This window comes from Canis lupus, chromosome 34, assembly GCF_048164855.1.
Source record: "Canis lupus baileyi chromosome 34, mCanLup2.hap1, whole genome shotgun sequence".
NCBI classification, from domain to species: Eukaryota; Metazoa; Chordata; class Mammalia; order Carnivora; family Canidae; genus Canis; species Canis lupus.
This window is the reverse complement of record NC_132871.1, coordinates 16,021,690-16,046,628: the sequence shown is the minus strand read 5'-3', so window position 1 is coordinate 16,046,628 and position 24,939 is coordinate 16,021,690. Positions and strand designations below refer to the sequence as shown.

At 39.9% G+C, this 24,939-nt stretch overlaps 1 protein-coding gene across 13 annotated transcripts in view; it reads left to right on the top strand.

Moving 5' to 3' along the window:
- The window catches only part of MYO3B (myosin IIIB), a 425,769-nt gene that overhangs the window by 7,457 nt on the left and 393,373 nt on the right, over positions 1 to 24,939 (top strand). For 11 of the 13 annotated variants that reach the window (XR_012023941.1, XR_012023944.1, XR_012023942.1 and 8 more), the window contains 4 exons: positions 12,415 to 12,598; positions 13,265 to 13,399; positions 23,934 to 24,038; positions 24,275 to 24,374. Coding sequence is in view for 9 of the 13 variants with exons in the window: in XM_072811357.1 (XP_072667458.1) it covers positions 12,415 to 12,598; positions 13,265 to 13,399; positions 23,934 to 24,038; positions 24,275 to 24,374 (524 nt within the window). In the remaining 4 variants the exon portion in view is untranslated. Of the gene's footprint in view, positions 1 to 12,414; positions 12,599 to 13,264; positions 13,400 to 16,907; positions 17,098 to 21,962; positions 22,305 to 23,933; positions 24,039 to 24,274; positions 24,375 to 24,939 lie in introns of those variants that run through there. The other 2 variants (XM_072811362.1, XM_072811364.1) reach the window with 2 other exon arrangements.

The window sequence follows — 24,939 nt, the reverse complement described above, 5'->3', positions numbered from 1 at the left end:
AGAAAACCGTATTTATTTTGTTATTCTTTCCAATTAATTGACACAAAACTTATTTTATTTCTTTTAAATGGTTACATGTTAGATAGTATTTCATTTTATGTAATTATTATGATTTGTTACATAATCTTTTCATAATGATGGACCTTAAAGTTGTATCTGGTTTTCTATTAGAAACAGTTCTACAATGAACATCCTTGTATATTTGTCTACTAGAAGTTTAATAGAGTTTCAGCTTTTACATTTGTTCTGTGATCAATTGAAGTTAATTTTTGCATATGAGAGGAAAAGGTGGAGGTTCCTCTTTTCTTTCTGTATATGGCTATACAATTGTTTCAACATTGTTTATTTGTTGAAAAGTTTTCCTTTCTAGTAATATAGAAATATGATTGATTTTAAAATATTCACCTTGAATTTTATAACTTTGATAAATTCACTAATTCTAGTAGCCTTGTTATAAATGTCCTCAGATTTTTTATGTAGATGAACATGTCATCTGCAAATAAAGTCCATTTGCTTCTACCTTTCTAATCTCCAATCTGGTTGCTTTTCTTTTTCTTGCCTTATTGCACTGCCTCCCCTACAATGTTGAACAGAAGTGGTGAGAGCAGACGTGCTTGCCTTGTTCCTGATTTTAAGGTGAAAGCATTCTGTTTTTCACCATTAAATGCGATGTTAACTCTAGGTCTTCTGCAGTTGCATTTATCAAGTTGAAGAAGTACACATATATTTCTGCTTTGCTGAGCATTTAAAAAAAAATCCTGGGTGGATGTTGAATTTTGTCAGGTGCTTTTTTGTGTCTATTGAAGTGATCATAGGGTTTTTCTTTCTCAATCTGTTAGTATGGTGAATCTAAATTTCCTCCTCTGATTAGAATTAAATTTAAAATTAAAAGGTACTGGGAACCCTGGGTGGCGCAGCGGTTTAGTGCCTGCCTTTGGCCCAGGGCGCGATCCTGGAGACCCGGGATCGAATCCCACGTCGGGCTCCCGGTGCATCGAGCCTGCTTCTCCCTCTGCCTATGTCTCTGCCTCTCTCTCTCTCTCTCTGTGTGTGTGTGACTATCATAAATAAATAAAAATTTAAAAAAATTAAAAAAAATGTAAAAGGTACTTGGAAAAAAGTTTTATGTTACGTATGTACTTTGATATATATATATGTTGGGTTAACTATATTGATTGTATGTATTTCCTACTATTTTGTCTTCTTCTGTCATGATTGGCTGTGTCTGTTATTATTGTTTTGTTGGTTCTAGGTGTTTTTTTATGAATTTCGACAGTTTTTAGTGGTGAATGATTTATAACATACACAAACACATTATTGATTTAAATTCTGGAGATTTCAATAGTGTATAGAACATTTCCTGGTGCATAATAATTGCTTAGTATATTATTATTATTATTAATTATCATGTACAAATAATGCTTTATGTTTTTTAATAGTTTTTGCCTTAAATTTGCTCTTTTGTGATATTAATACTATGACTCTTTTTCTTTTTCTTTAACATTTGCCTGGTTTATCTTTGATGTCCTTTTTACTTTTAACCTTTCTGAGTTAGAGTTTCTTGGAGAGTTTTATTATATTTTTAAAGATATTTGTTTTTCTTATTTATTTTTAAAGATTTTATTTATTCATGAGAGACACAGAGAGAGAGGCAGAGACATAGGCAGAGGGAGAAGCAGGCTTCATGCAGGGAGCCCGAAGTGGGACTTGATCCCGGAACTCCAGGATCATGCCCTGAGCCAAAGGCAGACACTTAACCACCCAGGCATCCCTTGGAGAGTTTATTTTATTTTATTTTATTTTAAGATTTATTTATTTATTTATTCAGAGAGAGAGAGAGAGAGGCAGAGACACAGGCAGAGGGGGAGAAGCAGGCTCCATGCCGGAAGCCCGACGCAGGACTCGATCCTGGGTCCCCAGGATCACACCCCGGGCTGCAGGCGGCGCTAAACCGCTGTGCCACCGGGGCTGCCCGGAGAGTTTATTTTAGATGTGGATCTGTACAGATTTGGTTTGTTCTGTATTTTGGTCTCATTAAGAAATGTATGTATTTTAGGATGAATGCTTCTTAATTTACATTATATTTTCTGTTTTATTTTTAAATTGTTTAAAAGATTTTATTAGAGGGAGACAGCACAAGTGGGAGTGGGGGAGGGGCAAAGAGAAAGGGACAAGCTGACTCCCCATTGAGCAGGAGCCTGCTGGGGGGCCTAGATCCCAGAACCCCAGGATCCTGACTTGAGCTGAAGGCAAATGCTCAACTGACTGGGCCACCCAGGAGCCCCAAATTTTTGTTTCTAATGATTTCCCCATTCCCAACCCAAACTCATCTTTTAGCCATGGATTGTCTTTTTTTTGTATGGGTGTATGAATGTATGCGTCATATAAGAGTAAGTGTACTTTTTTATGATAATGTCAAAAATGGTCTCTCTCTTTTTTTTTTTAAAGCAGTTTCTTTTATAAATTTACATAGTGGTTTAATCTCTTTATCAATTAACTGTTGCTTACTTACTGAGATGGATAAGAAAATTATCACATACACTTTCTCCTTATTTTTGCTAATGTTGTCATTTAACTTGGTTAACTTTATAATTTCAGATAGTATACTTAATCCTCAATTTCTTGATTTATAATCTTTAGTAAATAAAGAAATGTGAGAAAATTCTAACTTTATTTTACCCTCTACCTCTCTCCAAACTGTTGAATTTGGTTTATTATTTTTTATTGTTGAAATGTTTAACAATCTGGTGTGAAATAAATGTACTTCATACTGTTGTTTAGCCTAATTTTAATTTTTTTTTTTTAATTTATTTATGATAGTCACAGAGAGAGAGAGAGAGGCAGAGACACAGGCAGAGAAGCAGGCTCCATGCACCGGGAGCCCGACGCGGGACTTGATCCCGGGTCTCCAGGATCGCGCCCCGGGCCAAAGGCAGGCGCCAAACCGCTGCGCCACCCAGGGATCCCTGTTTAGCCTAATTTTAAATGTATATAGGTTCAGTTCTCCCTATCATACTTTTTCCTAGAATTCCACATTTATCTCTTGGTTTGCTGGATTTGGGGCGCAAGTCATTTTTTTTTCCAAGTGGGACTTATGGAGTCATTGAGCTGTTGCATGTCTGAAAATGTTTGTTGTCTTTATGCTTGAACAACAATTTGGCTAAATATAAAAATATTTATTCACAGTTTTTTCTCCTTCAGAACTTTGTACTCATGGGTTGTGTATTTTAGTGTATTGAGTATTGAGTGATGCTGTAAAGGGAAGCCTGAGCTTTCGTTCTGTTTTGTTGCTTTTGGTTTTGTTTTGGGGGGTGTGTGTGTGTATGTGTGTGTGTGTGTGTGTGTGTGTGTGTGCGCGCGCGCGCCTGTGTTGGTTCTGTATACCTGACAAATTCTCCCTCTGCTGTGGTATTCAGTAACTCTATCAGGAAATGTCTGTCTCTCTGAGGCTTGTTCATTTTGCTCCCTGATGTAGATAGAGGTAGTAGACATTAGGCGCAATCATGTTTTATGGATATTGATTTTGTTCTTTTTGAAATATTGTTTCAAATCCTGAATTAGAGTCATCTCACCTGGCAGGAGGCATCTTTCCTGCATATCTTTGGAAATGCAATCTGCTTTAGAATGGAACCTGGTTATTTCTTCCACTTCTTTTAATGACCCTCAGAGCCTAGTTTTGAGTGATTATGCAATAGTTTCTTAATGAATTCTTATTGAAGGCATAAGTGAATGAGCCTTGATTCATTTCCCTGCTGCTAATTCTCCCTCTCTGATTACTTCTTTTTAAAATATGGAGTATGCTGAGGTTTTTCAGCATTTTGTCCATTCACCATCTCCCAAACCCACCACACTTCTGGGAGAAGAGCTTGGTTGAGAACAGCAGTGACTGTGAAGTCTTCCATCTCTCACTTTCTCTGAATGCTGCTTTTCAAAGATTATGGCAAGAAAAAATGTATCATTTCTTTTGTTTTAATTATTGCTAATATATTTTTGTTTTGTTTGCTGGATTTCAACCTTTTTGTTATTAATATTGTTCATTCATAGTTTTAGGAAAACCTGACTTCACTGTTCCATCTTGCCCCAGAAGTCATAAGGGTTTTCTTTTTTTTTTTTTTTTTTTTTTTTTAGATTTAATTATTTATTTATTTATGATAGTCACAGAGAGAGAGAGAGAGGCAGAGACACAGGCAGAGGGAGAAGCAGGCTCCATGCACTCCATGCACCGGGAGCCTGATGTGGGATTCGATCCCGGGTCTCCAGGATCGCGCCCTGGGCCAGAGGCAGGCGCCAAACCGCTGCGCCACCCAGGGATCCCGTCATAAGGGTTTTCTAAACAAGTTTAGAACCTCAAGAGCAGAGTTGAGTTTGTTATTCTAGCCTATATTTGTCATAGAACCTAATCTAGGGCTTGCATACATTTAGCATTTAGAAACTATTTACCAAATGCACAGTAAAAAAATTTTATGGTAATTTTGTCTAATCTCTGACCTATTGTTGAAAGAAGGCGAGATGGTATATAAAAACTAGGTCACCAGGTCTAGTTTTTGATTAATCCAAAGAAGTGACAAAGCACAGGGAAAGAGCCATAGGACATGGAAGAAATGGCTACACTTCAGAATGAGGATATTTAGTGCTCACTTCAACCCTGGAAGAATTGAGTTCATCTATTTGTTTTTAACCCCATGTTGATGTCAGCTATTAGAGCCTCTGAAAGGACACAGGTGAATGAACAGGGAATTTATCAAGAACATTTTCCTCCTTTGGATTAGGGTTTTTGTTTTTGTTTTTTTCCTTCTTCAGTAAATACATCAGTTTTAAGGGGACCATGTGGAATTTGTTCCATGGATTCCTTTTTTTTTTTTTTTTTTTTTTTTTTTTTTGCCAGAGTCAAAGCTCACTTTGGACTATTTTTTGTTTTCCTTCTAGGCCTTTCACCAGCTGCATAGGGGCTGCCTACCCAGCGTGCTCATGTGTATTACTTTCTTCTTTTATGTGTTTTTAGCCTTGGGCAGATTCAACTTTATGCCATTGGACAGTTTCTTTTTCAGGGACATGATGAGAAAGATTATAGATATTTGTGGTGATGAGTCTTTTTGCTCATTTCAGTGTCTTAAATTGATGTTCTTCCTCCAGGAAGAAAGAATAGGAGTTGGATGGACAGAAGAAGGTCACTTGCCTTCTTCTGCCTATTGATTTTCCTGTGCTGTTCAGCGGTTCATTAGCTTCTTCTAACTATAGTTCTGTGTTTAATGGCAGTATGGGCTGGGACATCAGCCACAGAGGGCCACTGACTGTGCCTCAGTCAGCTAGAGGTGGAATGAGAAGGTGACTTTCTGGCAGTATGAGTGTGGGTGCTTTAGAGTCAAATTCTGGAGTATGTTTTTGTTGGTTAAAGGTTTATTGTTTCTTACCCAAAGTGCTAACCTGCATGAGACTGGGAGACTTTTTCGAATATTATTGAAGGTGAGATGGTAGGGAAACTCTTAAGGGAGGTAGGATTGACCAGGTGTATAAATCCCAGAATATCCACTGACAATCATTTAGTTACACTAAATTTTTAAAAACTTTTTATTATGGAAATTAAAAACATACAAAAGTAAACAATATAATAATGAATCCCCCATGTCCTCAGCTTCAGTAATTACTCCTCATGGCCAATGTTGTGTCAGGCATGCCCCTTCTTGTTTTTTCCTCATATTGTTGTACCTGTAAATATTTCAGTGTAAATTGCTAAATGATAAGGAATCTTTTTTTTTTTTTTAAATTTTATTTATTTGAAAGAGCAAGCATGAGCAGGGGGGAATGGCAGGCAAAGGGAGAGGGAGAAGCAGACACTACCCGACTGAGCAGGGAGCCCAATCCTTGGCTTGATCCCAGCACCCTAGCATCATGACCTGAGCATTAGGCAGGCGCCTAACTGACTGAGCCACCCAGGTACCCCAAAAAGGAACCTTTTTAAAAAACATAACTACAAACAAAATTAACAATGCTTCCTTAATATTATTTAATAGCTAGTGATCTGAATATCTTATAAATGTTATAATTTAATGTTTGTTTTTTGTGACTCCTCACTTTATTTCACATTTGATATGTATTTTAAGCCTCTTTTAACCTCTGTCTCAATTTATTTTTATTTGCAACTTATTTTTTGAAGAAATTGGATCGTTTGTCTTGGAGAGTTTCCTGGGGAGATTTAGAGTCTGGATTTGGTTTATCATACACAGATGGTATTGTGTACCATGTACTTTGTCTTTTTGTATTGAAATATAGTTGACATACAATGTTACATTAGTTTCAGAGTTACAAATAGTGATTGACAGTTTTGTGTATAATGAAGTGGTTATCCTGCCCTTTTCTCTTCCTGTAAATTGGCAATCCAGAAGCTTGATTAGATTCAGTTTAATTTTTTTGGTAATACCATTTCTTCCATTGGGAAGCCCAATGTCTGACTTTGTGTATGTATGTGAAATTAGAAATCTATGGAATCATGTTTGACAAAACCTAACTATAGTGTATTCTGTGGCTTATTTTTTAAAGTATGCTGTCTGCTGATAGATTGAAACCAAAACTCATAAGGAAGTCTAAACATTCAATCCTGATAAGATAAAGCAGCAGCTGTACTATTAGTTTACAGCCGTATGTGCAACTCCTCACTGCAGTGTGATGTGTAACCTGGGCAAGCCACTCCTCTCTTGTGAGAGGGATCTGGAACTGAGCTGCTCTCTGGTGGTGTGAAACCTGCCCCTGCTGTTAACAGCAAGCAAAGATCATGTTTGGTCCATTAATACTTATCAACAGAAAGAATATTCTCAACCACAATAAAGAGATATGGCTTCTGTCCTCTAGGAGTTTGCCTTCTCAAAAGAAAACAAAATAAGAAAAATGACAGTTGTTCTTAACTTCCAAGGGACTGTGTTACCATAAGGTTAAAGTCTCTTACTAAATTACTAAATCAATCAATCAATCTCTCTCTCTCTCTCTCTCTCTCTCTCTCTCTGCTTAAATAATGAGGAGTTTGGCTGTTTCCTAGATAATTGGCTAATCATGTGTGACAAAGATAGGAAAATATTCCTTAATGTTATATAACCCTTTTCACACAATGGGGATATCCTTCCCAGGTGATGTCATCTTTGCCTTGCTAATAGATATTAGCAAGGGTTTGGGTACAGTAGGAATAAAGGGGACAGCAGAATCTTGCTCTGAAAAAGTAGTGACTTTGATGAGAAATCCATTTGTGTTATCGATTTACATAATACTACTACATACAAAAAACAAAGTGTTCATCAAATCTTTACTTTAGAGCAACTGCGCACATAGACGTGTCTAGGCTGATAGGACTTCTGATTGGTTTGTAAACTGCTCAAGCTTACCCTGCGCTGAAAAATGTATCATTTTCTCTGCCACAACATAGGAGTCTGTTTGTCGTTCAAAGAGAGTAGCCTGTGTAACCTGAGTTTTGTAGCCTCCTGAGGTTACTCCTTCATTTCAAGTCCAAATAAAGGATGGGGTTCCTATTTCAGGAATTGTAGGAAGCCCAGGTGCCTCCACAGAGACATATGAGGTTCTGCAGAGTCCTGAGGTCTCAGATTCATCCTTTTACTTCAGACTGCCCCTGGCTCTTCTTTGCTTAATCCTGACTATTTCCATGAGGTCAAGCTCTGTCTATCTGGATCCAGGCACAGACTGCAGAAGTGCAATCTCCCCCAAGGTTAACATTCTGAACAGGAGCAGCTTTTTGGCTCTCAGAAGGGCTATTCCAGCTACCTCCCTTGAGCAGATTATCACTACTTTTATAGAGCAGTAGCATAAGCAGCTACTATTTGGTCTGAGTATTTAATCAAAATCATCAGGGAGTTGATAAGGTCAGATACTGATTTTAAAGTGAGAAGGACTGGCAACCCTGTTACTGTGCATCTGTTGTGTTACACCTTTATTTAACCTTATCTCTGGATCCCCAGATGGACATGATGGGCATGGCAGGGGAATCTGATCTTCCCTCTGTTCACCCATCTTTTTTTTTTTTTTTTTTTTATTGGTGTTCAATTTACTAACATACAGAATAACACCCAGTGCCCGTCACCCATTCACTCCCACCCCCCGCCCTCCTCCCCTTCTACCACCCCTAGTTCGTTTCCCAGAGTTAGCAGTCTTTACGTTCTGTCTCCCTTTCTGATATTTCCCACCCATTTCTTCTCCCTTCCCTTATTTTCCCTTTCACTATTATTTATATTCCCCAAATGAATGAGAACATATAATGTTTGTCCTTCTCCGACTGACTTACTTCACTCAGCATAATACCCTCCAGTACTTCTTTTTTTTTTTTTTTTTAAATTTTTATTTATTTATGATAGTCACAGAGAGAGAGAGAGAGAGAGAGAGAGGCAGAGACACAGGCAGAGGGAGAAGCAGGCTCCATGCACCAGGAGCCCGACGTGGGACTCGATCCTGGGTCTCCAGGATCGCGCCCTGGGCCAAAGGCAGGTGCCAAACCGCTGCGCCACCCAGGGATCCCTTTTTTTTTTTTTTTTTTTAAATTTTTATTACCCTCCAGTACTTCACTCAGCATAATACCCTCCAGTACTTCACTCAGCATAATACCCTCCAGTGTTCACCCATCTAACTGTAGATGAGTCCCTCTAGGTGAGTCGCTTTTGTTCTGGCGGGGACCAGAGTGACATCCATTAGGTCAGTGGGGGTATTTAGCTTCCATGTGATTGGGAGTATTTCCATCATAGAACTTTTAAGTATTTGGTGCATTGGTGAGACAGTACCATTGTTAACCAGCTAAATCCCTTCATTCTATTCTGTGGAACAAATATCACAGGATCAGGCCTAGGGAGGACTGAATTGCCTGTAAACGCTTGTGACACCAATCTAGGTTTTATTTTCTTCATTTGTAAAATTGGAGTGTACTGGTTTGCTAGGGCTGCCATAACAAAGTTCCCCAGACTGAGTGGCTCAAAAAACAGAAACCTATTTCCTCACAGTTCTGAAGGCTGAAGTCTGAGATCAGAGTATTGGCAAGGTTGATTCTTCTTGGCTTTTGCATCACCATCTTCCCTCTGTGTCTTCACATAATCTTCCCCTTGTGTATGTCTCTGTCCTAATCCATTATAAGGATACCAGTCACATTGAATTAGCACCCTGCATATAACCTCATTTTCCTTAAATGCCTCTGTAAAGGCTCTGTCTCCAAATGTAGTCATATTTGTAGGTACTGGAGGTTAGGACTTCAACATATGAATTTGGAGGGAGGATAGAATTTAGTACATAACAGGGAGTAAGGGTGGGGTGGGGTGGGGGTGCTTAAACAGTGATTTTCTAATAATACTCTGAGAAGGACTCAAAGACTATCTCAGTTGCTCAGTTCTGAGAGGTTTCCCAGGACATAGGATTTTCAGTGCTGAAAGTAAGGCAGTCCTAGGCGAACCAGGATAGTCAGTCACTCTGCGTGTCTCCCATGGGGCAAAGGGTCCCCCAGCCTGCCTCAGCCAGACCTGCACTGCTTCTTTCAGCTTAAACATCAGCATCCTAAGTGAGATTAAATTTAACAAAAGGGTTTTGTGGCTCAAAATCATTAGAAAACCACTTGATTCAGTGGCCTCCAGGGTCCTTTCCTGATGCCACATTCTGTGATTTCATTTGCATACACCAAATCCCAGCCATTTGTCTGAAACTATTAACTGATTGGAGTAAAACTAATTTGATTCTCATTTAGTTCATGGCTAAAAGTGAGATAAAACAAAACAGGAAACTGTTAAGCTTTGCCTATTCTGAAGTAGAACTTGGTACTATGCTTTTATGATGGCAGATGCCCTCTCTGGGCTCTAATTATGCTCACTTTATTCTGTCTCCATCTCCTAATCATAGTACCAACTCTGTAAAGTGGATTGCATCACTAGTGGCAGCAGTTCCATGATGCAGATAAAGAAATCAAGGTACAGAGAGACAAGTAGCCAGTTCACATATCATCATTGGTCAGGGAAGGGCCAGGATCATGCAGACAATTTGACTTGAGCACTACTGTCAGACCACTGAACCCAGATGTGAGCATCTCTGCTAGTGGGGGAACTGGCAAGTGTAGGGACTGCACTGGCAAGTATAAAGTAATTCCATCTAGCTGATGGACCCGATTCTTCTCTCCAGAAAGCACATCTCAGTATCCTCCCCTAAGCCCCCCCCCCCCCCCCCCAGCCTGTCTGGCCCTGACCAGTACCCCTGGATGGTCTAACTTTTTACTGTTGTAGAAGCTAGGCCTGTAACAGTTCTTCAAAAGTGTCAAGAGGTTTAGGGGATCTCACAATAAAGAACACTGAAACACATAGAGACAGAGTTTCCTTGCTCATTCTTTTTCTGGTCTTCTGATAATGTTAAGGAAAATTTTGTGTTTGTCTATAATTCCCCTCTATCATTTGATGATCTATCCCCCCACCTTTTTTTTTAGAAAGAGAGAACACTATCTGGCTGTGCTCTACAAAACACTTTCCTGTTTTGTAGCAGTATCTGGTTGAACTTTTGAATAGCTCTTTATTGTTTCTAGCATAATCATCTTTTTTGCAGCTAATTTTGATGTTTGGCAAATGATACTGGTTTTCCATTTAGGGTAAAGAAAAAGTGCCTTAAAAGATATTTATTCATATGAAAAAGCAAGTAAAAGATGAAGAAGCAAATAATTTAAGCATATTTTAATAAGTAATAGCATAGGTAATGTACAGATGGCAAAAATAGTAAAGATTGTGATGAGAAAGATTGATTTTGTAAAACACTGGCCAGGAGGAAAGGCTGGAGTTTGTTTGAATCTTGAAACCGGCAGATGAAAGGCAGGAGTTATTTGACCAGCCAGTCTTTTGGGGTCAGTTCCTCAGCTCTTGAGGTGCTGACTGTAGGTGACTGTAGGCTCCTTTGGAGCCTGCCAGGTGAACTCTGGAAAGACAGGTTCTTTCTAGCATCAGCCCTACAGTCATTGGGATTCTATTTTGTTTTGGTAATGGTTTTCAGTATCTTTGAAATGCCCCCATCACAAAGGGTAGGAATAGAAACCAAATTCTTGTGCCAGGTCAGAAGGCTGCACCTTGGGAAGATGCAGTATAGAAAATAATTAGGATTACAAGTGCAAATTGAAATGCCCAGGATGGGACAGAAATGCTCACACTGGGTGGCTACCAAGCCACTTTGTGAGGATCGGATGCCATGACTCTTGCTGTTGGAGCCTAATTGGCTCCTCCCCTGTGGTTAGAAGCAGACTGGGTTTGGGACCCATCGTCAAGGAGCAACTGATCTTAAAGGGGCGTTTTCATGGAGTCAATCTTGGGTGACTTTATTTGCCTGTCAAGCTTGCTACCGATACTTAAAGTACGTGAACTTCCACAGGGCTGTGTTCTTAGTAAATAGGCAAAGTGAGTTTGCAGTCAACAAAGTGAGTTTGTTGACTACTTAGTGTGATTTCCACACGAGGCTGTTCCTGTATGGATGGAGTTTGAGCTTGGCTAATCCTTGCAGGACCCAAGACCTGGTCAGCAATGAGCGCTATACTTTGATGCCTGCTAGAGTCACAAATTCCTCCTACCTAGCAGCCTAGACTTTGCACATGGAAGTTGGAGACTGGTGTACAGCGACCATCAGGGAGGCCTGCTCGTGGTTACCAGACCCTGAGCAGGAAGATCTTAGATCTTTAGCTTTCAAACACTTACCTCCCACCCCAGCAGCAACCTAGAGAACTGTCCAGTCATGACCAGACATCCTCTTTGGCCCTTTTGCTCCTTCTTATAGTACTTGTATAATCTCCTCTTTTAGAATCATGTTTTAAAAGGTATTTCAGAGTCATATTGCCCATTCCTCCACCTTCTACCCCCATTACTTAAGAAGGTTTCAAATACCTTTTTAAAAAAAATCTACTTAAAAGAGGAAAATGAAAAGTACCATAATGCTGCTAATTAAGAAATAATACTCTTGTTCAGAGAGGTGCCTGGATGGCTGAGTGAGTTAAGCTGACTTCACCTTAGGTCATGATCTCAGGGTCCTGGAATCCAGCCCTAGTTCGGGCTTAGTGGGGAGTCTGTTTCTTCTTCTCCCTCTGCCCACTCCCCTGCCCCGCCCCTCATGCTTGCTCACATGCACGCTCTCTCAAATAAATAAAAATAATTTTTTCTTTTAAATTTTATTCATGAGAGACACAGAGAGAGAGAGAGGTGCAGAGACACAGGCAGAGAGAGAAGCAGGCTCCCTGCAGGGAGCCTGACGCAGGACTCGATCCTGGGTCTCCAGGATCACGCCCTGGGCCAAAGGCGGCGCTAAACCGCTGAGCCACCTGGGCTGCCCAAAAATAATTTTTTTTTAAAGAATATTTTTGTTTTGAAAGCCCACCGCCCCTAATCTTGTGGTACATTGCACATAACGAACTTTTCTCTCCATCAGGAAACATCTGTATGGATTGTTTCATTACAACCACACAATGCTTGGACTTGAATCACTTCCAGATCCTACTGATACCTGGGAAATTATAGAGACCATAGGTAAAGGCACCTATGGCAAGGTCTATAAAGTAACTAACAAGAAAGATGGGAGCCTGGCTGCAGTAAAAATTTTGGATCCAGTCAGTGTAAGTAATGGTAGTAAATTGCAACCACAGTGTAATGTTTTGTGGACATTGAGTTTTCAACTTCTTTCCTCTAGGGATGATTTTCATGAAACCTGGCATGAAATCTCAAAATGACTCATGATTTGTCAGCTCATCTGAATGAAGGGACTCCATTTGGAGTTAAAAAAATTCCTTGAATTTCTGTTTCTTGTCCATATTACTGTTGTTTTTGTTTTGACCTTTTGGGTTCTTCAAAAGTTATTTTCTTGGAAAGAGTAATGTATTTCATTCCCTTATATAGAGTCTTGTGTTTTTGTAAGTTACAAAGTGATCTAGACTTGTGGTATTCATTCATCTTAGCCTGGCATCTTTTTTCAGAGTGCTGAACACCTAGGCTAAGCTGGGTTGGGTCCCTTCAAGCTACTTCTCCTTAACTGCTTTGAAAATTCAGACATTTTAAAGTAAAAATAAATACTTATAATGGTATTATTAAAGAAGAAAGTAATAATTGATATAATAATTAGACGGTTTTAATTGGGATATGAATGTCCATTGTTAAGTATTTTCAAGATACAGTAATGATGACATTAAAATTACAGAATAAATATGCTTTATTAAGTGATATCATACCTGTATTCTTCCTCACATGTTAGACTTAATCCAGCATGCATTTTTTACCCTGTATAGGATATGGATGAAGAAATTGAAGCAGAATACAACATTTTGCAGTTTCTTCCTAATCATCCCAACGTTGTAAAGTTTTATGGGATGTTTTACAAAGCGGATCACTGTGTGGGAGGACAGCTGTGGCTGGTCCTGGAGGTAAGAGACTCCCATTGGGTAACCATCCATTTAAACAGAGCACCAGGGACAAGCAGATGCATTGTTGCCTAAATAGTGTAAGATACACACGTGAGGAGTTGGTCCCTCCTGTGCATCACAAGTACCTTACCAGATGTGACTTTCTCCTCTGTGATTTTTACAGGTAGGCTGTGTACAGAAAATGTTCACGTTTCTCTGCTGCAAAAGTTTAGTAATCTTTTCTTCTCATACAGAGTGTATATAGGAATGCAGTTGGAAAAGGATAGTTTTTCCTTAAGCTGGGAACATTTCATAGAAAACATGTTCCAGTTGATGGCAATTCATTTTCAAAAATTGCTAACCCAGGGTTTATTTGGCGTGGCAAGTTTGGATTAGCCCATTCATGTCCATTAATCTTCATTTTAGATTGGGTTCCCTTAAAACAGACTCTTGAGCATCACCTGTGGCAGATTTATTGGCGAGTTCTTGGAGGAGCTAGACCTGGAAGTGAGGAAGGCAGGACTGGGCAGGGGAGACATGGAATAGCAGTGTGATCACAACAGAGGCCTCTGCCCATTCTCCAGAGATGGAGAGCGTCCTGGATTGTATCTCTGCATCAGCCGGTCAAAGCTATGTGCCGCCTTGGGAAGGGGTGTGACTTAAGGGGAAGCAGTTTTCTGTAGCTGGTGGAAATTCCTAGTGAGTGGTACCGCCAGGAGCTGGGAGCAGGGAACAGCCAGTATTCCAGGCAACGTCTGCTCTAAAGAGAGAATCTGAGAGGAGCACCACTGTATTCACTGTAATCCTGCCTTTTTGCTTTTTTATTAATGGTAATGAATGTGTGTATCTGGCTGCAAAAGAGTCCGTTCCCTACAACTCTATTCCCATGAGACTTAAAGTGGCAAAGATGTAATAATGACAATATATGAAATTAGTATATTAGGATAGGTCTCTTGCCTCATGCTCACTAGGCCCACCCTCATTTGTTGTGAATTCTTCTCTGAACAGAGATGCTTCTATGCCTGACTTCACATATGCAGCACAGGAGCATGTGTACACATGAGAAAGCTTAAGAGAGAAGCACTAAACAAGAGGTCAGGCCTCGATACATCATCTAGCCTCTAGTCCACATCTTTTGCCTGGCTCTGAAGAGGCCTGGGCATGGAACAATATATACTGGCTGCCATGGCAACCGTGTGTAGGGAATTCATTTGTTATATTCAAATGGGATAATCTTCAGGGAAACCAGTTGGAACATTTCTGTCATATCAATTGCCTTCCTCAGAATATAAATATGTAACGGGTTTTGGTTTGCAGAGATCATCTTTGTCTGTTTGGTTGGCTGGTTGTCATATAACATATTGTTATAGTATCTTCTTTTGGATTTTATTATTCCCTACCCTCTCCCTGAGAATGTATCTTTTATCCTGCTGATGAGCTCTAGAATGACATTAATTTTTAAAATGCTGCTTTTCTTGGGACATGGAAAGTATGGTTTCTAGGGTCTCTGATTATATTCTTCTTCAGCTCTTTAAGATGTTTTAAACCTCATTACAATTTAATAATGGAAGTACAGTGATAAGAAATCTTAGATTCAGTTGGTTTTTACCCCCTGACTGATAGAGGCTCTGTATTCAAATGTGGAGAACTGGAACTTCCAGGAATTTTCTGATGCCTTAAAAGGGGCCTCTCCCCTTGATGTGACCAGGTAGGCAGATGGGCTGCTCGTATCTGTGGTCACTTGGAGAATAAATGGCTTTTCCTGATGAGGAGTGCTTGAACATCAGCCCCTCAGGTATGGGCAAGTCAGCCAGAAAGGGCTGGGCATGGCCTTGAAAGATGAGAAGGAGCCCGGAACTATGAACTAAGCCTCCTGCAAATGCTCCCCTGCAGACTATCCTTTGCTTTTTTTAGGATGACCACAGGCAGATAATGAGGCTGCCCTGAGATACTGAATTATTCATATCTCAGCAATACAATATGCTGACATTTGTACCTTTTTCAAGTTGTTTCGGACCATGCCAAAGTTGGTAGTGCAGGGAACCAGATGTCCAGTGCAATCTTTTCTTGTCCTGGAGTGGGATGTCTTTGCCATGCTGCTGGGTGGTGAGGGATGTCCAGAGCCTACAATATGCTTATAGAAAAGGGACTCCGGGGCTCTTAGAACTGCCTGGAACTTCGGCCTTTCTCAGGTCAGCTCCCTGGTATTCATTTGAGGAACAAAGGAGTTCCAGGGAAGGAGTTACGTGGCAGAACTGGGTGGAGAACCACACTTCAGAACCTTTCTTCCATCATGTGTTGCTACTGCTATGCATCATGTGTTGCTACTGCCTATGCATCTGCTGGGTCCTTGGAACACAGACTCGGCTTCTCTGGCTGGGATCAGCAGTTTCTGGACACACACACACACACACACACAAACACACACACACACAGCAGGAAGACCATGATGGTCTACATACCACCTTGACCATTTTGCTTTATTTGCTGTTTTTTTAAGGCATGCTTTAGGAGACTTACACAATAAAATTATGGTCTGTTTAATATTGTTCTTCTTGCTGTGTATATGGAGATTAAATTTATGTTACTTTTGTTCTTTCCTTCCTGAATAAGTTAGAGGACCAGTGCGAAGCTATTCTAGAGGATAGAAAAATGTTATTAATAACCCCCTTAAATCACCACAACTCTGAAAAGAAAAGCAAATAAAAGTGTCATTTCTGAAATTCATTACTAATTATTAGCAGAAAGTAAACCAAAGCTTTCTTTCATGACAGATACCTACTACATTAGAAAGGTATGGAGAGAAAACACACATCATAATGTTTTGGAAAATTTGTGAATAAGTTTAAAATATATTAAATTTTAAAAATCTGTAAGTCCTGTTATTTCTCACCTAAATTAAATATAGGAATTTAGACCTTTAAGAAAAATATAATACTCAGAAAAAATACCTAGTGTGTGTTAAGGCATAAACTACTTTTCTCTTTTTTCCTTTTAGCATAAAATGTTCAGCAGATAGGAACTATTAATTTAAGCACAAATCACATGTTCATCTTAAATGGTTTGGAGTTGAGAGCACATAAATGAGGCTGTAAAGTAAAATATATTTTTTTTAAGTAAAATATTTTTAAAACTGGATAAAATAAATAGCTTTTTTAGAAAAATCAGTTTTTTTTTTTTTTTTTTTTTTTTAAATCAGAGACCTGTGTATAAGTTCAGTAACTAAGCCAGGTTGAAGTGGGGGAAGACACCTTTGTCCAGTTTTTGCTTTATTTAAGGGCCTGTGTTTAAGTCCAACATAGGCCTGAATATCATTGTAAGTGTTATACTTTAAACCATTTTCATCCACTGATACTGTGGCATGAATCAAGTTTATCACCTTAACAAAACAGGGTTGTAGCAGGGCTCTGATGGATTGGGATATAGGACAAGTACGTTTTGGATGGCCAGAGATGGTTAGCAAGCACTGCTTCAGATGCTAGCTTCTGGCAGGGTTCTAGAATGAGAGTCACTGGATTGCTGGGGATCAGGAGGAGAGTGTAGAACCTTTGGGAGTGGAGAAGAGGGGGACCTTTGAAATGCAGCAGAGTTGCCTCCTATGCACATGTACTGTGCTCAGCAAAAGCAAGAGAGAATTATAAGCTGAGGAGTGGGAGTGACTCTGCCCACCCACCACCCTCCTCAATAAGCATGTGACCTGGAGAGAGATGATATGGGAGGTGAGTCTCCGGGCCCACCTACCTCTTGGGGTGGTAGTGACATAGCTTTCATTGTAGGTGCAAGCCATTGACTTCACCTGGTGTTGGCAAAATGAACACTATCTGCCCCAACGGTGTGGTGGAGAAATATGTTGTTCTGGCCTTACTGAGAGGTGGACAGTGTCCAACACAGTACTTTCTACTGTTATACAGGGCTCTTGTCTCACAAGTTGAAGAATAAATCTTGCAGACACAAAAGGGTGAAGCAAAGTGAGAGTTTACTAAATGAAAGTGAAAGCAGAACAGAAGGAAAAAGCTCTCTAGAGTGAGAGGGGTTCTGAATGGGTTGCCATAAAAAAAAAATATATATATATATATATACACACACATATATATATATATAAATGAATGGGTTGCCATTGTGGGCTTTCAGTGGCAGTCTTTTATGGAGAACTGACTGGGAAGCTGTGGCCTTGAGATTCTTGTGCTATCTGGGTTTGAGCAAGTATTATTGATAACATCCTTATTGGCTTACTTCATCTTTGAGATCTTGTCATTTTCTGTGATTATAATACAACTGTCAAAAAAAAAAAAAAAAAAAAAGTACTCTCTAACATTCAGGGCCAGTAGTTTGTTCCCATTATCCCTGGGTTTGTCTGTCTCAGCATTTCTCCACTTCTGAGATTGCTGTGAGCTTGGTCAGGTAGCCCCCTGTGTGAGCCAAGTCAGGGGGGTCAGGAGCCTCCTATCTCTCTCTGTCTAGACCTTAACCCTTTCCTTACTCACTAAGGCATCTTACTGAATAATTTTGATGATTCTTGACCTTGCTTTATGTCCTCTATAACCTAAAATCCTTGAAAGATTAAAATCCATTGAACAAAAGGGCACTGAAAAGAAATTCCTGTTAATTCTGCAGTCTGACTAGGTCAAATCAGCATGCCAGTACAGAATCTACTTGAAAGTTGGAGCTTTGACTAGAATAAAGGTCTGGTGATTATAATGCATGGGCCATTCTTTAATAACATGGAGGAAAGTTGATGGCTTATTGAGCAAGGAACATTTTATTGCTTGAAATTATGGCCATCTTAGCAAATGCACATACTGTGATTGAATCAATATTCAACGGTGTTTGGGAAAATAGATGTGGTACATAAATGATTTTTCTATTTTTCTTGGTTTGGAGCAAAATGCTCATTAAATTCTAGATGCATCCAGCTGCCACATTTCCTCAATGTGAAAGCCGTACGAAAGAAAGCAGGGATGGAGACACACCTCTGTTTTTGAATCTGCTGGCTGGCAGAGTAGGTGGGAATGAAGGGCTGCATTTGCCAACCTTCGGGGTGGGGCAGGGGGGGTTCGTTGCCTTCTTACAACTCTAAGGGGATTATTTATTTGATGCATTTAATTGTAATGTCTTGTCATGCTTTTGAAATGTTCATTTCATTTCACTGAACATTTACACAGGTAGGACAGTTGTCAGTGTGTACCTGCTTTCCTTTTTTTTTTTTTTTTTTTGTACCAGGTACCCAAAATCCTTCTTCTGTAACCCGCAGGGCTGCCCTTTAAAACTTTACTGGAGGGCTTTTCAATTTCACAGGACAGCTTCCTCTAAAGGTGCTGTGAGCCGTTTAATTATATGTTTTTTTTGTGAATCACAGGAAGTCACACAGTTCTTAAACTCTGACATTTAGTGAACAAAAGGTACCTACCAAGTAAGATCCTTTTGTTGTTTTTAAATCCACAGCTTTGTTTTGATCCTGCTACCGAAATGGCTGCTCTTAATCTCCCTTTATAGGTTCTAGGAGCTATGAAGAGAGTTTCTAAGTTGGCTACCTATATAAGATATCGTTGAGTAGGCTTGTGTTGCAAAAGTGGCCACAATTAAAGTAGGGCAGGAAAGACTAAAATGAGGTTTTGGGGGAAAATTCCAGGGTTGTGTTAGCTTGGATCATCACCCAGCATTTAATTTAAATTTTCTCTTGTAGAGTTTTATAGAGTACTTGCAATTCAACAAAGCATATGCCTCCAGGAGACAGGAGCCAGGCTGAGGGGAGGTCCTGATGAAAGTGTTATAGTGCCTCGCATTCCTATTACTGCTTTTGATGTGGTTTGAAGTGGTGAAGTTCAAAGCCAATGGCCGAGAAAGAATTCTTGAGGTGTCTTTGGTGCAAAAAGGCCATTTTATTAAAGCATGGGAACAGGACCTGTGGACAGAAAGAGCTGCACTGGGCGTGTGAGGTGTGACAATTATATACGATTTTCTATCCTTGGAGGGGAGGGTGATGTTACAGGTCTCCAGGAAATTGAGTCTGTAGTTTTCCTGAGATTGCTTTTTTCTTGTAAATCATCAAGACAGTTGCAAACTGATGGAGACTCCTGTCCTGCATGATTGCGATCTCTATCAGTTAACCATTTGTTTTTCCCTTTCCTTTGTTGTAGGGCAGCCATAAGTGCATGAGGAATGTTACATATAAACCACTGAGGGAGGGTGCAGGGTGTTAGCTTGTGCCTTGCCCTCAGCCTGCCCTCTGCTCCCTCATCACTTAGGCTTTAGAGGATCAAAGAACTTTATTGATATTTCCCTTAGTCTCATAAGATCCCTGGGCTCTCTGTCTTCTTCACTGTCTGCATCCAGTTGGCCAGAAATTATAGCAGATTCTATCTCATAAAAGCCTCCTGTATCTGTCTCTGAATCTTCATCCTCATGACTCTTGACTTTTTGACCCTTCCTTTCATGACTTCCTTTCATGCTTCTATACCTCCTAGCAGGTGTCCATTTTCTGTTGTCTTCCTGTTCTGTGTACTCTCCAGTCTGCTGTACAGGTCTTTCAGACTACAAATCTGAATAGAGACCTCTTGCCTTAAACCTGCCGATTGCTTACCATTCCTGTCCTGTGGTATTATAATACATGTGTGTATCATAATAAAATCTGTACTCCTTAGCAGGGCACACTTGTCATTTCCTGTTCCCCATCTTCCTTCTCCATCTCCCTGCGCTCTTTGTTCCAACAGTAGCTGATTATTTAGAATTCCCCTTCTTGTCCATCTACCATAAACTCATTTGTCTTTTAAATTCATTATAAATGTTACATGCTGTAAGAAGATTTTATAGTCTGTGTCCTCCTCACCCTGTCTCAGCAGAGGCCACCATTCCCTCTTTAGTGTCACCACACTCCCTTAGGCACACCCCTCCTTCCTTATGTTATATCCTAATTACTCGTGTCCGTTACTGGTAGTGAGCTTTTGGAGATCAGGGACTGTGTTGAATTCATGAATGACTAATAAGTCATAAACTGGACAGTCACAAACTTAAGAACAAGGAGGTAACTTTGTTCAATAACTGAACTTTGTTCTTGAGCCCCCAGCCTACCTAGAAGAGACAACTGATCTTAATTCATTCTGTTAAACTTAGTTCAACTGAGTGACTTCTTTGATAAGGGGCAAAATCTACTATTTATATCCCATTCTCAGAGTCTAAGTCAAAGCTCAACCTTTTGGGTAAAGGATCAGTTTGTTTATTTTTATTTTTATTTTCTTGTATATTCTTTCATTAGAGTTCGATTTGCCAACATATACCACGAGTGCTCATCCTGTCAATTCCCCCCCCTTAGTGCCCGTCACCCAGTCACCCCATCCCCTCACCCACCTCCCCTTCTACTACCCCTTGTTCATTTCCCAGAGTTAGGAGTCTCTCATGTTTTGTCACCCTTTCTGATTTTTCCCACTCATTTTCTCTCCTTTCCCCTATGATCCCTTTCACTATTTTTTATATTCCCCGTATGAGTGAAACTATATGATGATTGTCCTTCTCCAGCTGACCAGCTGACTGACTTCACTCAGCATAATACCCTCCAGTTCCATACACATCAAAGCAAATGGTGGGTATTCATTGTTTCTATAATATTCCATTGTATGTATATGTGTGTGTGTATATATATATATACACACCACATCTTTTTCGATTCATCTTTCGATGGACACCGAGGCTCCTTCCACAGTTTGGCTATTGTGGACATTGCTGCTATAAACATTGGGGTGCAGGTGTCTTGGCTTAAGGGTCAGTTTCTTTAGAGCCTCTTCTTTACTCTCCATTTTTCCTTCTCCCTCCCTGGGTGGCATCTGGATCTAGGTACAACAGATGCTCATGTAAAGCTATAGCAGTGAGGACAGGGGCCTTTTGAATTGTGTGGTGACCCCTAAGTCCCTGTACTATCTGACTTTGGTTTCTCCCCATGTCCTTGGTTTCTGATATTCCTTCTTATCCTGAGGTCCTCACTCTCTTTGTCTTTTTCATTTATACTCTAGTCTTGTTCCTGTCCCCAGATGGAGCATAAAGTTCTGAATCTTCTGTAAGTCCTGAGTGAGCTGTAGGGAACTGTTAAAATCCCAGCCTTGGTCAGCCTCGCTCTCTTACTGCCATTTCCATTCAACATGGACACCCCTTTGTTGGCAAGAGGTTCCTGTGAAGAGGTCTCCCCTTAGATTTACAAATGAAAAGAGGGCTATTTTCTTTTCTTTCTTTCACAGAGAGCAAGTGAAGGCAGAGACTCAGGCAGAGGGAGAAGCAGGCTCCATGCAGGGAGCCTGTCTTGGAACTCAGATCCCCATCCCCATCCGGGTCTTCAGGATCCGGCCCTGGGCTGAAGGTGGCGCTAAACTGCTGAGCCACCCGGGCTGCCCTGAAGTTTCTATGATAATTGTGCCCTTGTTTAGAACCCCTCAAGTGGTAGTATTGTCATGTCCATCTTGTTCTCTCAAGCTTTCCAAGCTCTAGGTCACCAGCTCCAGAAGGGCTTTTCTTTTTCTTCAGAACTTCCCTTCTGTCATGTCATGATCATCATTTGACTCTCATCAGTTCTCTAGTATCTGTTCCTTGAAATATAGATTCTAGTTTAAGGAGTTCTGGAAAGTTATTTTTGTCTGTTGAAAGCTTAGCTTTTAATACAGATCATGGCACTAAAAATATATTCGTTGCCGAAGGGGATATTAGATTGAATATTGAATGTTATTTGCATGTCTGGGGTCATGTAAAACATTGTCATAATCAAAAGAATGTGGAATCCTTTGAAGACATTACCCTGGTACTCAGTGTTAGTACCATCAGAGTGATCAGTGTTGAATTACAAGTTGTATCTGACGTTGGTAATTCCAAGGCTAGATTCCAAGGACACTTTAACTGCAAATTGGTGGGACCATCGTAGCTTTCAATACATTTCGCTGCTTTTAAGGTGCCTCCTAAATCATTCCTGATAGTAATTTTGTTGTAGTTTTAAAGATTGCTAATTCTGTATTAGATTTTTAATCATATACTATTACTTTTGATCAATTTAAATAGTAAAAAAATTGGCAGATTCAGATCTAGGTTATTTTGATTGTTAATGTGTATGCAAGGTATCTGCCATGTATGTAGCAGGGAATGATACACAGGTCAAATAAAAACATCTCACCTTTGTTAAAACATTATAGGTATTTATAATTAGACGAGATCGGGCACGTTCAGGGTGGTATGGCCGTAGACGGTATTCATAATTATAGTGAAATAGATCCTAATGTATTATTTGATAAAGAGTTGTCTTCTTTTAAGAAAGGTGCTAATCGGGCAGCCCAGGTGGCTCAGCGGTTTAGCACTGCCTTCGGCCCAGGGCCTGATCCTGGAGACCCGGGATTGAGTCCCACATCGGGCTCCCTGCATGGAGCCTGCTTCTCCCTCTGCCTCTATCTCTGCCTCTCTCTGTGTGTGTGTGTCTCTCATGAATAAATAAAATCTTTAAAAAAAAAAGAAAGGTGCTAATCTGTGTTTATTCATAATTCCTTGTTTATGAAAAGCCAGTTGACTCAAGCAGACACAAACCAGGGGGACCCCCCTCACTGTTCACTAGTTAACTCTCCCAAATCGCAAAGTACCAGAAGGAAACCTAGGTCTAAAGTGGGGTCTTATAAAAGAAAGGATGGCTCTGAGAATCTGAAGAAGGCTCTGAATTTTCTCAGCAGAAAAAATGCAAGATGTGTATACAACATGCTACCTACAATTTCAGGGTATTTACATGTCCTGCTCAAAACAAATAGAACCTTTGATTTAAGATGGCAGGTAGCAAGCCCATACCTGCATATTGACTTCTACAGTTAGTAAAAATTATCCTTGAAAACTCTTAAGTTTCCATGAAAGTATAGTATGCTTGGCTCATCTACTCTCAAATCTCAGTAATGTATAATACTTAAAGAGTAAATATGCAAGATATACTTTTACAGTGTTTTTCATTACAGAAGAAAAAGAAGGACATAAAGTTGCTGAATGCCTAAGGTTGAGTATGAGAAGGTTATATGCACAAATGAGGCAACTCTACCCCATAAATCTGACATATAATGGCAATTCTAGAAAGAACTGCTGTGGGGCTTCTGATGCCTGTAGTGCTAGCCCTGGAGACAGGAGGGTTTGAAATGAAATTCATTTCCTCCCAAAATGTCAACAGCATTCATCTTTGCCTCTTCTGGTCTTCTCTTATCCTTAAAATATGTGCATGTTTTTTTTTAATAGACAATATTCATGTAAAATGAAAAATATCCAGTAAGCCACCATGATTACTCATATGCTCTCTTTCAAATGTCTAAATAATTTGTACTTTTATATTTTACTTGACATGTACTTTCACTTATAAATCATTACCCTGAATAATACACATAAATACACTAGGTTTGACTATATAATGTAAATTTGAAGTTTATTCCAACCTGGAGTTTTGTGATCTGTAAATTTACTACATCAGGTCAATAAGCAGTTTTTCTTCTTAACATCTTTTTCTTTTTCTTTTGTATGTGTTCTCCTGCTGTATCTCTCTCCTTGGCACCTCCTCTTGCAGTTGTGTAATGGGGGCTCAGTCACGGAGCTTGTCAAAGGTCTACTCAGGTGTGGCCAGCGATTGGATGAAGCAATGATCTCCTACATCTTATATGGGGCCCTCTTGGTAAGAACCATCAAACTGGGGATGACATTAGAGGGGGCAATTTGTAATCACTGATCACCATTGTGTATTAACAAGTGGAAATGGCCCGGTAATATGCAAGGTGTATAACAGCAGGGAGGTGTAGCCAAATGTGGATGTTGATTGGATTTTTAAAGGTAGGGTAATTGTTTTAAAATAACCATTCAAATTTCCCCTTTCTCTTTCCTGTTGTTTGGTGGTGGTGCGATACTATGCAGGGTCTTCAGCATTTGCACAATAACCGAATCATCCACCGTGATGTCAAGGGGAATAACATTCTTCTGACAACAGAAGGAGGAGTTAAGCTCGTTGACTTTGGTAATGACTGCTTGTCGTTTGTTTTCATGATGTGTGCACTTTAGCCCAAGGCAACAATTTATTGCAGTCTCAGAAGACTGGGGCCTCTCTGCTATCCCATAGGCTGAGGGACTTTTCCAGTCAAACAGACTGGAGAGTGGGGGGTTTACCAGATGGATCACCCTAGGAGATGCTGTTTGTTAATCTATTTTCAGCTTTAGAAGCAGTTTTATTAAAGATAGAAAATAAAAGTGTTTCAAAAGAAGAATTTGATGGAAAAACTTAGGTTTTCTGGGAAGAATTTTACGTCTCAGGGCTGTTGTCTGTAATTTACATTTCGTCATTTCTTCTTTTGCATATGAAAAGAAAGCAGTTTGGTCTTTCAAATGACTCTTTCTAGCCTCAGGCATTCTTACTCCCAGTGAGCAGAAGGTAAAATAGTCCTTTGGGTCTGGCAGCTAACATCCCTTTAAATTGTGATTATTGCAGCTACATGTGAGGCTGGTTCAACTGGAAACATTAACAGGAAATGGAAGTGTGAGAGGAAATGCAGAGCAATATTACCTAAGGCCAGCGACCTATTAAA